The 15,070-nt window shown below is 36.2% G+C and overlaps 1 protein-coding gene across 4 annotated transcripts in view; it reads left to right on the top strand.

The window, feature by feature from the left end:
- MAPK8 (mitogen-activated protein kinase 8) overlaps positions 1–14,486 on the top strand; it is a 42,416-nt gene extending 27,930 nt beyond the window's left edge. For 2 of the 4 annotated variants that reach the window (XM_051800160.1, XM_051800162.1), the window contains exons 6-12: positions 2,100–2,265; positions 6,851–6,922; positions 8,803–8,985; positions 9,757–9,881; positions 10,845–10,908; positions 12,519–12,596; positions 13,553–14,486. In XM_051800160.1, coding sequence (XP_051656120.1) covers positions 2,100–2,265; positions 6,851–6,922; positions 8,803–8,985; positions 9,757–9,881; positions 10,845–10,908; positions 12,519–12,596; positions 13,553–13,698 — 834 coding nt within the window. In that variant the 3' untranslated portion in view covers positions 13,699–14,486. Of the gene's footprint in view, positions 1–2,099; positions 2,266–6,424; positions 6,497–6,850; positions 6,923–8,802; positions 8,986–9,756; positions 9,882–10,844; positions 10,909–12,518; positions 12,597–13,547 lie in introns of all 4 variants that reach the window. The other 2 variants (XM_051800163.1, XM_051800159.1) reach the window with 2 other exon arrangements.
- Positions 14,487–15,070: the final 584 nt, after the last annotated feature.

Below are 15,070 nucleotides of genomic sequence, written 5' to 3'. Positions count from 1 at the left end.
TTTAACAGACGTTGGCAAACATTTTGCAGAGAGGCAGTTTCCAGCCAGTGTAGAAGTACACGTTCACTTCTGTTTCATAATCTCAGGGGGATGAATGATCAGCGTTTCAGAGTTGTGCCTCGCTGACTTGCTGAGGGACACAGAATGTCTCATTAGTCTTGCATGGGAGCTCTGAAACATGGAATTCTGCCTGATTTTGAGTACTTAAGAAAGGGGCCCAATTATGGAAGCCCTTCACAAATCTTTTGTTAATAAGGGAAAAGCCCAAAGAAGCCATGAATTACCCTCCAGAGATGTCCCTGTCTCCCTGTCTGGTTAATGGGGATACAGCTATGAAAAATCTGTTTTCTAAGCACTGACATTTTACATTTTTAAGGTTCAATGACACATCTGCTATAGGTTCTGGATATATTTATACGGCCTAATTAACTTGATCACTCTTAAAGGAAGTTTTGAGTTTGTGTTTATTTAAAACATAAGAGATGTGGGTTCTGCATGAATTTGAATGCAGTGTTAAGTCAAGTCTGGCCTTCATCATTTTGATCCTAGGCTTCATGACAGCTACATGGTGTTCAGAAATTAAGGAGGGGCAGCTTTTGCATTTTGTCCTCGTAGTGATTTTTCTCGTGCAAAGGGAAGATCTTTTAACATTTTGAGTGTTAATCCTGCAGCTTTGAGGAGGATGAGTATAGTTAATACCATAAGCATGCACCTGGGATTTTGCAATGAACATCCTGAAAATAATAGAATTGTGCAAAAATAAAGATGATAATAAACAAGACTGTAGCAGAATCTGAAACATACGTATTAAAATGACTGGAATGCCTTGTAGAACTTGAATTAATTTGTGGTGTGTGAGAATGTTTTAAGCCAAGGTTGTCTGCAGAGTCCTTGTGCAAGTGTTTTGGAAGCGCATGTATGAATATGTATGTATGCAAGACTTTTAATTGCTCACTAAAATTCTGTTGTTCTGAAACTCTTTTTTGTGGTTTCCTCTCTCTTTAATGCAGTTTTCTTAGCTTTGTGAGGAGATTGCTGAAACTACATAAATCTTGCAGATAGCCAATTTTAAGTCTCTGTAAAACAGTGACAGATATTGCTACTTATCAAATGCCTGCAGCTCAAATGCTGGAGTCCTCTGCCGTGTCTCAGGTTTTTCTCTCATTAATCCAGTAGAGTGTAGGCAGGAAGGATCTAAGTCTTATCTGTGTTGGCCTGTGTGCTGTGAATCATTTTATGATTGTAAAGTTATTCAGAAGTTACTCTGTTTGTAATATTTGCTCTGTGACATTCAGATGTGTGTAAGATCCTCCTGATATGATGATGGAGTATGCCAGTGTAATGTCCGTATAAACAGATGTTGTAAAGCCACTTGTCAATAGGATTCAAATGAAAAGAATAGTTACTGTATTTCTAACTAAGATGATCTGAAGCTATATCAGTGCTCCACTCTATATTTTTCACTGCAATATAATGATTGTGTTAATTCTTGGCAGTTTTTCAGTGGTGCCTTTTTAGGTTTGGTTGCCAAAATTAGTATAAAACCAAATCCTAAATGGGAAACTAAAACTATGTGGGCATGGGGATTTCCTTCCTGTTCAGAGAAACATTGATTCGAAAGAGGTAATGTAACCTCAACTAGCAAATAAACCTTTTACTTTTTACATTCATATTATAATTCTAATAATTTTTGTATCAAGATGATTATTACATCAAATGATTTCAGCAATTGTTATGTTACTTGTGTTCTGCATCATAGTAATAATCACTGTTCCAGTGAGCAGTTTCTAGACCTTTCCTCAGAGCTAACACTTCTTACTAACCTCAATTTATTTCAGACATTGCTAACATATCTTGTAATGCTGGTTGTATTTTCCTTCTCTAATTGCTATATAAATCTACAAGCACAATAAAGGAATTAGTTCTGTAGTCTGCTGAATGCACATGAATTAATGCAAGGGGAAAAAAACCTGCAGTTATAGCAATAACCAAGTTGTATGTGTGGGGTATAATGTTAGCAGTAATTATATTTTTAAAATGTGAACCACAGAGTACTTTGTGCTTGTCTTAGCAGTCATATATGATGTTTCTTTTTAAAGGATTTAAAGCCCAGTAATATAGTAGTAAAGTCAGACTGCACTTTGAAGATTCTTGACTTTGGACTGGCCAGAACTGCAGGAACTAGTTTTATGATGACGCCTTATGTAGTGACTCGTTACTACAGAGCACCAGAGGTCATCCTAGGGATGGGATACAAAGAAAACGGTCAGCAAATATAGTCTTTCTTTGGCATAGCTTTATTTTTTTTTTTTGTTTGGCACACCACATTTTACATGTTAATGTTTTTTTCAAGCTGTAGAAATTTTATAAATTAGTCTTTTGATCAAAATGCAGATTTTGGATACACCAATTGTTTATTCAGCTCAACCCATTAGAAAATGTTTGCATTTAATAGGAGAAGAAATTGAGGGCCTTGTTTATTTAAAAATTTAAATAACAAGTGACATCCATAAGAACTGGAAATATATTTCCTTGATATGTCATGTACCTTGATAGACCTTCACCTGACTTTATTCCTGGTGAAGATGTAAATTGACATTCATCAGTAGATGTGTGTACTAAATTGAACATTAAATAACTACATTCCATATAGCCTTTTAGGATGTAGGGAACATAAAGGCTACTGAGGAACAAACAAACTGAGACTACCTACTGTGGCATTTCTTTTAATTAAAACCCGTGTTCTTTAAACCTGTTGCACTCAGTTCTTAATGTTGCTGAAGTCAGTAATATACTTGAGACAAGAATACAGAGAGTACTGTCACGAAGCATCATAGATTCCTTGAGGTCCATGACAAATTCCAAGGAAATTTTACTTTGTCACTCTGCTTGCACACATTTCCCTTCTCTTTATACTTGCTCTGTGGCCAGTCTGTCTCTCTCTGTCTTCTGCAGGAAAATAAGGAAGGGCTGTGTCGTTTGAGGGAAACACACAATCAACTACACTGCACCTTCTCAATGACACAACCAGTGCCAGTTGGGAAAACAAACTGATGTGTCATTCCTGCATTCCTGTTGTAGCAGCCCTGATTCTGCTGCCATTTCATTGATCTGCTGTCACTGTGGCCAGTCAGCTCCCTTGTTTCCAGCTCAGGCAGGCACAGTGCCCAGAGGTCACTGGAGGTATTTTAAACCCTCTGTTGATCCACCAGCAAGGCGCTGAGATGCCCTGCTGCTTTAGGCTTGGTGAGCTGTCTCCTGGGGATGTGAGGTGTGGCTCCTCACATTACTGACACAACTGGGGCTTGCTCTGCCTTTCAGGATTCCTAATATAGTCTGCAAACCTGCCTGGCAACTGCAACTACATAGTCACAACCAATGACTTCAGGTTGTGTGTGAATGGTGTTAACAATGAAAGAAGGCAGCTCAAAGGAGTGAGAGTAGATCATTTTTGCAAGGCTGTGGTTTTATTTCTGTCTGGATCGTTAACATGAATGAGAGGAGGTACATTCCTTCAAGTGGCCTCCATGGCTGGCTGTTTTTCCTGTGATTTAGAAGTCACAGGTTGAGTACAGCAAGTTATTTTTTTTACTCCTAAAGTTTTTAGGTTTGCAAATTTGTCTTTTTTTTTCCCACAAGACTTTACATTGGCCATTTAAGGGGCACTAGATAAAAGTACCCAAAACTGTAGTATTGAGTCATGCAGCTGCCTTACAGGAGGAATTGATACAATGAAAATCATAAGCTTTCTAATTTAGCTTGCCCAGTTTAGATTTTTCTCTTAAATAGTAAGTAATTGGGAGTTGCAGAAGTGTGAAACATTCTTTCCACTAAAATGTTGCTTAGGTTATTGTTAGTGTTAAATAGATTGTGTTCCAGAGTATCCTGTCATGATAGTGACAATCCTGTTCCTAAGGACACAGGACTTGTTTGTGCAGCAGAACATAAATAATAGTTTACTTTCATTTGAAGAACTGTCATGTCTTCACACAGCCAAATACATGGTCATTGAAATTAGACAGACACTTCTGGAGAATGTAAAAGTAAATCTATGGACTGAGTCTGAAGACAGTCTGCATTTCCACATGTACTGTTCTCATTAAAAGACCATTTACACTGTTTGCATAGGCTGTTATTCTTCTCAGTCACTGCCTGAGGAGTTTGTGGAGCTCCCATGACTAGGAGACAGGTATCAAGGATGCACTTAGAATAAAAACCATGGGCTGCCCAGAGGCTTAAACCTGTTAGTATGGATGCCTCTTATAGCCCCTTAAACCAACAGTTAAATTAACTGTTAACTTATTTAATATAGAGTTAAATATTGAAAATTGATGGTTAACTAATGGTTGCAGGGTCATCTGGCAGTTTCAGCACCCTGCTGAACTGATGTGAGAGGATTGCAATTTATATTTTGATGACTGAGAGTAGTGTTCTTTTGTTACACGCATCCAAAATATTTGTTTTAAAACTCGCAAAGATGCCAAACTGATTATATAGAATTCACCTCTGCACATACTGAAAGAGATTTGGGTATTTCATATTGAGAAACCAATCCTTGCAAAATCAAGAAATGAAACTCAAGGACTGAAGGACACCAAAACTGTTCATGCACATGTACCTTAACGTATTTAGATTTATGCACACTTATGTGCATGATTATCAGAAAGGAAGCACTGACAAGCAAGGAAAGCCCTAAACCCTTTGAAACAACTACTTTTAAGTTTCCTATTATGTACATTGGGTTTGAACTTAATTTTCACATGGTTTTTTTCCTCCTAGAGTTATAGAAAACAGTTCACTTCAAACAGGGTTATTAAGAGTACAATGGACTCCTTATGGCAGCATTAGATTTCTAAAAATATTTTCAAATCTTTAATGAGATTTTACTCATTTTACTTGGTCTTCTATAGAAGTATTCACAGGAGCAGTCCTCAGTGTACAAATTAGTTTAGCTTCATAAAAAAAGTTAGAGACTTCTTGATTTAATGAAAACAGCAAATCAGAACACCCCAAAACATCTCAATTTTGGTAACTTTATTGTGTTGGACACAAACTGATTACAACAGATTTGGGTATATTTTGGGTTGGGCTGGCAGAAGATTGATTTGTGGGTGAAAAAGTCAACCTTCAGAATTTTATTTAAAAAGTCAAATGCAAAATTTGACTTCAAATCTTTGGGTCTCTGAGCCAAATAATATGTACTTAAATATTTGGAAAGGGTTTTTAAAGGAAAAACAGCACTAATCATAAAATGTTGACAATCATTTTTAAATGAACCAGGCCCTTAATTTTGACCTATTAATATGCACAACTAAGATCTCCTGTCATATGATTGAGATACTATTTTAGAGGAACTTGTAAATGAGGGAGAAGGAATATTTTCAGTGAGAAGCAACATTGTTTGCTTGACATTGTTGAGCTCCTTCAGAACATTTACATGTGATTCTTAGTATACAGTTGTTCTCATTTAAATCCCCTTCTTACCTGCTTAATTGAAATTGCAGTGTTATGTTTTATATAAAAGTATTCATAATTATATAATTATTATGACTTCAAGAAAACTTGTGCATACAGAGTTAACAGTACCTCTGAAAGCAACTGCAAAAGAAATTGGCATACCTGTACAAAGTAAACTTGTGCATCTCTAAGTATGTCTTTTGAGTAATTTATTTTAAGGTAATGTAGAAAATGCATATTTCATTTAAAAAAATTGCTTTTGAGTTTTTCTTTTGTATAAGATGTTATTTCAGCATAACTGGAGAAATATCTTTAAACAAATGATTTCAACTGAAAATCTTCTAGGAGCATACTAACATTGTCATTAACTGATCCTCTAAAATTCTAAGTGATCTTTTACTGATTCTGTTTGCTTTTTATTTAAAGTGAGAGAGAGATGCATGGTAATCTGACTTTTAGGAAATACTTGACGTCAAATTTTAATTCTATGTAATACCTAATTAATTCTTCTAAAAAGCATGAACTGTTTCAATAGGCAATATTTTTACAGGTCAATTTACTTTGCTGCTTTTAGAATTATTCATACAACTACAGTGGAATTACTTTCAAGAAATCAAGCTGTCTTTGGTGCTTGAATCTGGTCTCTTGGCAGAGGTAGCTTTGCAAGCTTCAGAGCTTGGAGAAGGGCCTTACTCTGCTTCATGTGTGTGTCTCTCTCTCTCTCTGCTCAAGCTCTTGCTCTAGCACTATATTAAACAAAAGGATGTTTTTCTGCCTTGTATTTGAGACAGTTAAAAGCTAATCCTTACACATGGTGTATTTTAAAGTGTTTTCATTGATTAATACAAAGATTTGCTCTTCTTCCTGTGCTGTCTCTGCAGTTTATAGGATGCAGTCATGTTATGCTTCTTTTAATTTTAAATGACCGTTTGCTTTGCTTTTCCTTCTTTTTGTGCTACAAACATAGTGGATTTATGGTCTGTGGGGTGCATTATGGGCGAAATGGTTTGCCACAAAATCCTCTTTCCAGGAAGGGACTGTATCCTTGTGCTGCTGCAGCAGGTTGAATTAGTTAGGAAGTGATTAACCTTTTTATTGATGTTGTGTCATGAAGATGCATATTGTACAATTTTATTTTTTTTTTATTAAATGAACATGGATTTTTCTTGTGATACACTTATTAAAAAAAAAAGAACTTCATTTATATTCAGGCTGCACCTAGCAGTAGGACATAGTCTCTGCTGGTCCTGTAGTTAGCATACATTCACCTTCACTCATTACATTACACATGCTTTTTATAGTCACTTCATGTGTATGTGTGTGTCTGAATATTTTTATTTCTTTTATTTTAATAACTATCTTTTATGTTAATATCATTGCATTTTGTTTTCAGTTGACATTTGGTCAGTTGGGTGCATCATGGGAGAAATGATCAAAGGTGGTGTTTTATTTCCTGGTACAGATCGTATCCTTACCTTTGGCCTAGGATGTAGTTGTAAAAGGTCAAAAGATACTGCAGCTATATAGTTCCAGATTAAGGTAGTTCTAATTTTTAAAATACTGGTTTTCAACTGCCTTTTCAAAGTGCAAGTTCATTATATACCACTTTGGCAAACAGACTTATTTTTAATTTTTCCTTTTTCTTTTTTTTCCTCTCTGTTCTTTTTCCAGTTTAATATAGTGCCTATCATTGCTTTTGAATGTCGTCACATTTAAGACAAATTTATTTATTTCTTTATTTTTAGGTGGTGTTTTACTGGTTCACATGCATTGGTTTTTACTTTGGAGGTTATTTTTATGTAATAACTTACTAATCTTGTTTAGTATCTGAGTGTGTTAGCAGTTATTATTCTTTGCATTTTAAAGAAAATGTTCACAAAAAATTCCTGATCATCTTCATTAGTTACACGCTGGAATTTTATATTTTTTATATTTTATTTATATATGCAGAAATGATCCTGCAAATAGCTTTCAGAAATACCTGGCATTTCTGTCTTTCTATTCTATGAATGGCTTGGTGGTGTCTATATGGGTTGTCCTGTGAACACTATTTCAGACAAAGAGTCCACTCCAAACGAACAGAACTGAAACCTCTGGATCATCCCTAAAATTAATGGAAATAATTGGTGTTTGACATCTTATTTGTTTTACTAGTACTTACAGACCAAGTTTTTTAGATGCCATCAGAAATATTTCCTGCTTTTGCTGCAGGTTACTGTTTAAAAATTGTTAAGTACCATTTAGGGGTGGAGATGGGGTCAAGATTTTGAGACACAGTGAGGAGATCAAGGGCATCTTTACTTTCACACAGCTCTGTCATTGCATGAGCTGCACCATGCTTTGCTTTATGCATCTGGTTTGCTAGCATGGCTTTTCAATTTACACTCAATGCCATACAGTGTAAATACTTTTTTTGTCAAGGCCTGTACTAAAACTCTGTAGAGCTTGAAAATCCTTATATAAAGATCTGTTATTAAGTTTTAAGAACAGAAGAGAAGCCCTGCTACAACCCATGGAAGATTTAGGTGGCCCGGTATCCAGTCTTTGATGGCAGCTGAAAATAAAATTGAGGAGAATATATGAATGAGATAAGGGTATATAAAATGTTATATGAGCTCTCTTCCAGTATCTAACCATCTGCAACTAGGAATTCTCGAGACAAATGTTACTTTTTTTGTTCAGTAACATGTATTAAATTCTTCTGCCGTGAACTGGTCAATCTCCCTTTACGGTGTGCAGACTTTTCAGTTAAGATGTTCCTTATACATCCTTGAAACTCTTTAACTTCTTCATTCAAGTCTTTGACAGTATTGTCATTGACCTGTGTGGGCCCAGACTTCATCCTTTGTGTGCCCACTGGTGGTCAGTGTTGCATATCCTTAGTAAGAGGTTGCCCCAGATTGGGGTGAGGTATCGAGATGAGAACAAAGGACAAAGCACCTACCTGGGGTAATTGTCACGAGTGCCTTGGTGATGTGTAGTAGCTCCACTACTGTGAATGTGTGTTCAGACCAGGAAGTGAGAGTTCTTCTCCAGAATCCAAACGAGGCCTTAATTTAAATTCATTTAATACATTGTGTGAGTCTTTTAATATTCTGTTTCTCAGAAGTATATCCTTTTCTAGTTAATTATTATTTTAGTAAAATTCACATTGCCTTGACTACGCTACCATAGTCTTGCTTTGTTTCACTGTTTTCTCTAAGAGGATAGTCCTAATTTGTGATGATAAACTTGATATTTTATTATCATTTTCTGTATGTTCTCTGTTGGTTATTTCATGTGGTTTTAATATAACTTTCTAGCTGAAAATCAGGCACAGTGTTTTTCTTAGCTGCATAACCTTAGATATTGATCAATGGAATAAAGTTATAGAGCAGCTAGGAACACCATGCCCCGAATTTATGAAGAAATTGCAGCCTACAGTCCGAACTTATGTGGAGAACAGACCTAAATATGCTGGATATAGTTTTGAAAAACTCTTTCCAGATGTCCTTTTTCCTGCTGACTCTGAACACAATAAACTTAAAGGTAAGGTCTATCTTCTGTGTGTTGTATATTTTAAAAGTTTTAAAACTGTGATATACTGAACAGAAATGTCTTGGTTTTGTTCACTATAAAATCACCCCATTAAAGATTTAAGTATATAAGATTTATATCATGAGAATGGATGAATGTGCTGGCATATGCTTGCCTCCACTTATATATTTTCGTGAAACAGCTGCTATTCTTGGAGCTGTCTTTATAAAGAGAAGTAAATACCTATATTCTTCTCAGTGACAGATGCCAACATGATTTAGAGAAAAGCTGGGGGAGGTTGGAATAGAAGTTGTGTAGGCAGAGTAGATCTTTGTTCTCTAGGGACGCATATAAGGAGTTTGTATTCATAATATATAGATATCCTGTAGTTATTTCAGAAGCTTACTGGTTTTAAGTCACCTACTCACTGTATTTTCTGTGACTAACAGTACATGACAGAGGGGGGGTAATAGGTGCTTGCCTGTTGCCAGACAAGGCTGCACTGCCAGCTGAGCTGTTTCATGTAAGGATGTCACACCAAGGGACACTGTATGCTGAAAATGTACAGTGAAACATATCCAACCCCTTTCCCACCTGTGTAATTTTCTTCAATTTTTTTTCCCATCAAATGGCCCATTCTCCTAAACCTCACATTATGGGAGGGTTGCATCAGTATTTAACTGGAATTTGTTTACTCTGGATCTCTTCTTTATGAGATTTGAAATACTGTGTTATGTGCTCTATCTATGGCACTAGTCTGAGCAGAAAATCTTATTTTTGCAGCAAGTCAAGCAAGGGATTTGTTATCAAAAATGCTGGTTATAGATGCTTCTAAAAGAATCTCTGTGGATGAAGCCCTGCAGCACCCATACATCAATGTTTGGTATGATCCATCAGAAGCAGAAGCTGTAAGTCCTTATTTTAGGTCTCTGCTTAGGAAGGTACTGTACTAAAGCCATCTTGTTGTGATGCTTGATAGAGCTGCTTGAAAGAAGATTGTTGCACATTTCACTAGAAGCTTAACTGAGCCATAATTATTTTTATTGACATCTATAGATGTGTTTATTAGAAACAGCATTAAGAATAAGCTTAGACTAAAGTACTGATCTCTGTTGTTTGTACAGTTGCATATAATCTGAACATGTAGTAATGCATCTGAAATCTTTTATATAGGGTTCTAATTTATTGAGCTTCACTTGCTTCGGTGTGGTTTGATTGCCCTTGATGGGGTTCTGAGGTATTTATTCCTGGGCAAGAGAAAAATTTTCATTAGTTGTAATAGTTGGTTGTCCTCTTAAACTAGAAATTATTGTTCCAGCAAAATCAGAATACAAGATCTTGAGTTTTCAATTGTTAACACTAATGAGCAAAGGGATTAGTTGAAATTTTTTCTTAAAAAATTAGTTTTGGGACAATATCATTTTATGAGAAAAGCATCATTTTTTAAAAAAGAAAGGTGGTTGGTGATTGCCACTAAGAATAGAAAAAGATGCCTGATTGTAAGTGGAGCAATTAGAATTCTGATGATCTGTAATAGTTAGATGGCAAATGTAGTAATTAACAGTAAGTAGCTAAAATTGGCTGCTTGTGCTGGAGACTGCACTTTGGAGCTCTTTTACCAGACCATTTTTCTATTCTATTACCATACTCGGTTTCTATTTTAATTATTACAGTAAGGTAAGCAAATTTTTTATTCAGAAGAACATTAAAGCAGTAGCATCTAGAAAATAGGCCAAGTCTGAGTGAAATATATGATCATGTAAATATGGTATTTTAAAAATAGGTTAATGTTTTGAGTGGTTAATTTAATTTTCCATTTATACTGGTTTTGTATCCCTTTTGATTGCTCTATGATGAGTTTTGTTTTCCAGCCTCCACCAAAGATACCAGATAAGCAGTTAGATGAGAGGGAGCACACGATAGAAGAATGGAAAGGTAAGAAGGGCATTTAAGGTAAAATAAGGCTTTTGGGAGTAGGCTGGGCCCCAGTGATTACACTGAGGTGCTTCTGAGCAACCTAGTAGTATTTACTTTACCTGCTTGGAATGGCAAGGAAGTAGATCAGTGCTTCACAACTTCTTGATTATTGGGACACACAAAAATTTTCCTTTGGCGGTGCTGAACCTTTGTAGAGAACTAAAGACCTGTTCATTGCAGTCACCTTTTGCAAACCATAGGACAGCATTTTTAGGGAGGGTAACTCTTCTGGACCAACAGCTAAAACTGAAAAAGATGCAGGAGTTTGAGCAAAATAAGTCTGAATTAGAAGGACTAGTTCTCAAATGAAGAGCACTGTAGCAATAACTGCTCTTTTAAAATCAAGCAGAGGACTTGTAAGAAGAAGCCATAAGGAGTGTGAGTAATTTACGAGATAGCGAGGTTAAAGCTGGTGTGGGAGATGCTGATGGTTATCAGCTGTGAGATCCTGAGAAAGTAGCTGGGCTTGAGGTTTGGAATGGATTGTAGTATAAGACTCATACCTCCAAGAGCATGATCTTTAGTGTTCAGTACTGGTTTAGTATCTATATGTCCTGGTCATATATACGAGGTACAAAATGGTAAGTATAAGGGGAACATCCTTGTAACCTGTAAAGCTTGTGCTTCATTTTGAAATTGCTTCTATTATTGCAGAGATTCTAGTGCTAAGAAAAAAGTCCAGATTGCTGTGCAGGCTATAAAGGTTGCATTTAAGCAAGAGTTTAGTACATTGAGCAATCTAATAATTTGTACTGAAAAAGTTTAGGAAGGGATATTAGACCTGTATAACCTTTATATCCTCAGAGGAAAAAGAAGAAGGGAAAATATTTTATGAATAATTTTTGACAGTTTCATTGTGTTGGCTAATAATGGGCACAAATCTGTAAAATTTAGTACTATCACACTTCTAGTTTACCTTCTGTTAAAAATTGAGTTTTAATTGTAAAGGCAGAGATGAGGAGAATTGTGGAAATTCTCCTACCGTCCTCATTCCAAGCAAAGTTATTTCCCTTTTGAAGCAGATGTGCTGAGGGTATTTCAAGCAATATGGTGTTTACTTTTGAGATTCCCATAGCCCTTGAAATTATAATTCTTATATGCTAACATTATGCTCCATTTCATGGTGATCTGGACTTTTACACGTTGTTGCTGAGGAAATTTAGTGGCAAATGTGCATTGGAGTTATGGCAATGCTGTCTGGGCTTGTTCTTAGCTCTTCCTTTAAAGACAGCTGATTGAGTTTATCTGTACCAAAGAAACCAATGATAAAAACTGAGCGAGCCTTAAGACTCAGTTTAACCTCAGGTCCCAAAGCAACCTGGATGAAAGAACCTTAGAGCAATGTCAATGTGTTCTCAAGAGTGCTAGGCCACTGTAACTCCAACAGAAAAGAACTGTACATTTTTATATCACTTTCCAGTTGCTGTGTAGGCTACAACCTGTCGTTCAAAACTAATTCTGAACAGTAATAAACCTGTGAAATTTAAATGTACATCTTAACAGGAGATGTGTTGCAAATTCTTGGGGTTGCAAATTCATTTTTTGCCTTCCCTTCTCTGCATTTTCAGAGTTGATATACAAGGAAGTCATGGACCTGGAGGAGAGAACCAAGAATGGGGTTATACGCGGCCAACCAGCCCCTTTAGGTTGGTTACATTAAAAGCACAGTACAAAGCTCCATGAGTTGTAGGGCAGGAGGGAGTAAAGCTGTTCAAGACATCCAAAAGTAACTCAAAAATATGGCTCTTAAATCACCAAACCTCTTGAATTCTCTTTGAGGTATTGTATATTTGAGTGGAATATAGGGGGCTGACATCTCTTTATTAGTCTGCTAAATCCCTCTATTATTGTCTCTGTGTCATTTCAGTCCTCAAGAAACATGCTGTTATGTACTGGTGCTCAATTGCTATAGTTTGGTTAGATGTGTAATGAGTAGCTGGTACAGTTTCAGATAAGATGTAACCACTACTTAGATCTTGGAAATACTGAAACAGGATTTCTAGGCTGGAAAATGGTGAAGTACTTTGCACTTAATTTTCACTGGCCTTGGAAGAATGTGCCCATTAACTGACTCTTGATAAAGCTTTGTGACAAAAGTTGGACTGCCCTTGCTCACTCTGCTTGGGATTCACTGAAGTTCAGACTTGGAGAAATCCCTGGATATCTGAGGTTGAATGGATGTGATGTGGCTGGGCACCAGCTATTCCCAGCCCCAAGGGGAGGGGAAAAAAACCCCAAGCCCCTTCTTTCTTTATCAAAATATGTAGATACATTCTAGCTTAGGGTCTCAACATTTTCTAGGGTATGTTATCTTACTGTCTTTGTGATTTATTTTTTTTTTAACCTTCAACCATAAGCATTTACTGTGATTTGGCAGCTGTCTGTGCCATGTGAGTTCTGTGGTTCTTGACATACCATCCATTAAACCCCACATTAAAGACTTGTGGGTTTTATTTATTTTGACAATGGATTGGGACACATCTCTTTCAACTTGCCAAAACAGGGAAAAGTAATGGCCATTAGGAAAAGACAGACTAATGCAAGTACTGAACTGTGCAACTGTATCTGCAACTGATTTGCTGTTTTGTTTCTCATAGCACAGGTGCAGCAATGATCAATGGCTCTCAACATCCATCTTCATCATCATCTGTCAACGATGTGTCTTCAATGTCAACAGATCCAACATTGGCCTCTGATACAGACAGCAGTCTAGAAACCTCAGCTGGACCTCTGGGTTGCTGTAGATGACTACTTGGTCTTTTGGGGGGTGGGAGGGGGGTCCTTTTAGTCATTAATAGGGCACTTTTAAAATTTGGTGGTATTTTTGAGTGTTTTTTCAAAAATAATCATGAAATTCATCATAAAGTGCTGTAATTTCAAACTGTAAGTTGTGTTAAAAGCAGCCACTTTTTTGCTGTAATTAACTGTAAAATATTAAACCTGATAATTTTTATTGTGGTTTTAAAATCTGCATATTTGCTTTACTATTATGCTGCTGATCTTTTTTTACTGAATTTGTAAGATTTGTTTTATCAAAGCACATATTAATGTTGTGGTCATTACCATATAATGAATTATTTAAGATTTTATAGGTTTTCAATTTTTTAATTAGAATTTATTCCAGATGTTTTGTTCATGATATCCTTCAGAGTTTTATGCTTGGTCATACATCTGTGGTCTAGGTGGAGGGGGAGAGAATTCAGTGCAGCCAGCTGTAGTTTTGGGCATACTACTGTGGTGCTGGCAGTGAAAAAAATCCTCTTTTATTTTGGCCACTTGCCTATAATACTTCAGCAAAAGCAACAATTACTAAGTTTTTTTAGAGAAAAAAAATCCTTTGCAAAATAACATTGTGTGAATGGGTTTATGAACATAAGAAAGCAAAGCATATCTTCAAAGCTGCAGAAATACCCAGCCTAGCAAAGTAATGTGATGTTTTCTGCAGAGTTGTGGCATGCCAAATCTTGTGATCACCATAAAACCCAAGGATACTTCATGAATAATGCACTGCAATGCCAATAAACTGTTTACTTTTAGCTTGTAGCCTGTTTTTGTACACACAAAACAAAGTGTATCCAGGATGTCTAGACTGACAAAAAGGAAACTGAATATGCTGTAGCTATACTTTCGTATAAGATGTGATTCTTGGGAGTTGTGGTTCTTACTGGTTTTGTCTACTAGGGCGAGTGCTTTTCGAGTGCTTTTTGGGTCAAAGAGGGAATGACATGAATGCAATAGGGGCAAAACTTCAGCTACTCTTTCTCCACCAAAAATACTGATTGCTAAAAACCATTAAGTGGTAGGAGAACCTCAGGATTTCTGTAGCTACTGCATTAATGAGCAATATATGCCATCCAAAGGAGGGAGAAGTAGTGCTGTATAAATTAATATTTATCTCTTTCATTTCACCATGAGATCAGTGTAGCAGAAATCTTAACAATGGTTCATTTTAAGTCATAAATATTCAGTAGTTTTCATCACCGAAGCTCCAGGCTTCAATACACTTTTTAAACAAAAGATATATTGAGATATATAGAACATTTACTAAATAGTCATGTAAGATGGTGCTGCTCATCACAGAAGTATTTTAACTGTTTACATTTTATATTTACAGAATGAT

Source organism: Manacus candei, unplaced genomic scaffold, assembly GCF_025592945.1.
Source record: "Manacus candei isolate 608988 ecotype Guabito, Panama unplaced genomic scaffold, ASM2559294v1 h1tg000050l, whole genome shotgun sequence".
Lineage (NCBI taxonomy): Eukaryota > Metazoa > Chordata > Aves > Passeriformes > Pipridae > Manacus > Manacus candei.
The sequence above is the reverse complement of the archived record's forward strand: the minus strand, read 5'-3'. Positions and strand labels throughout refer to the sequence as shown.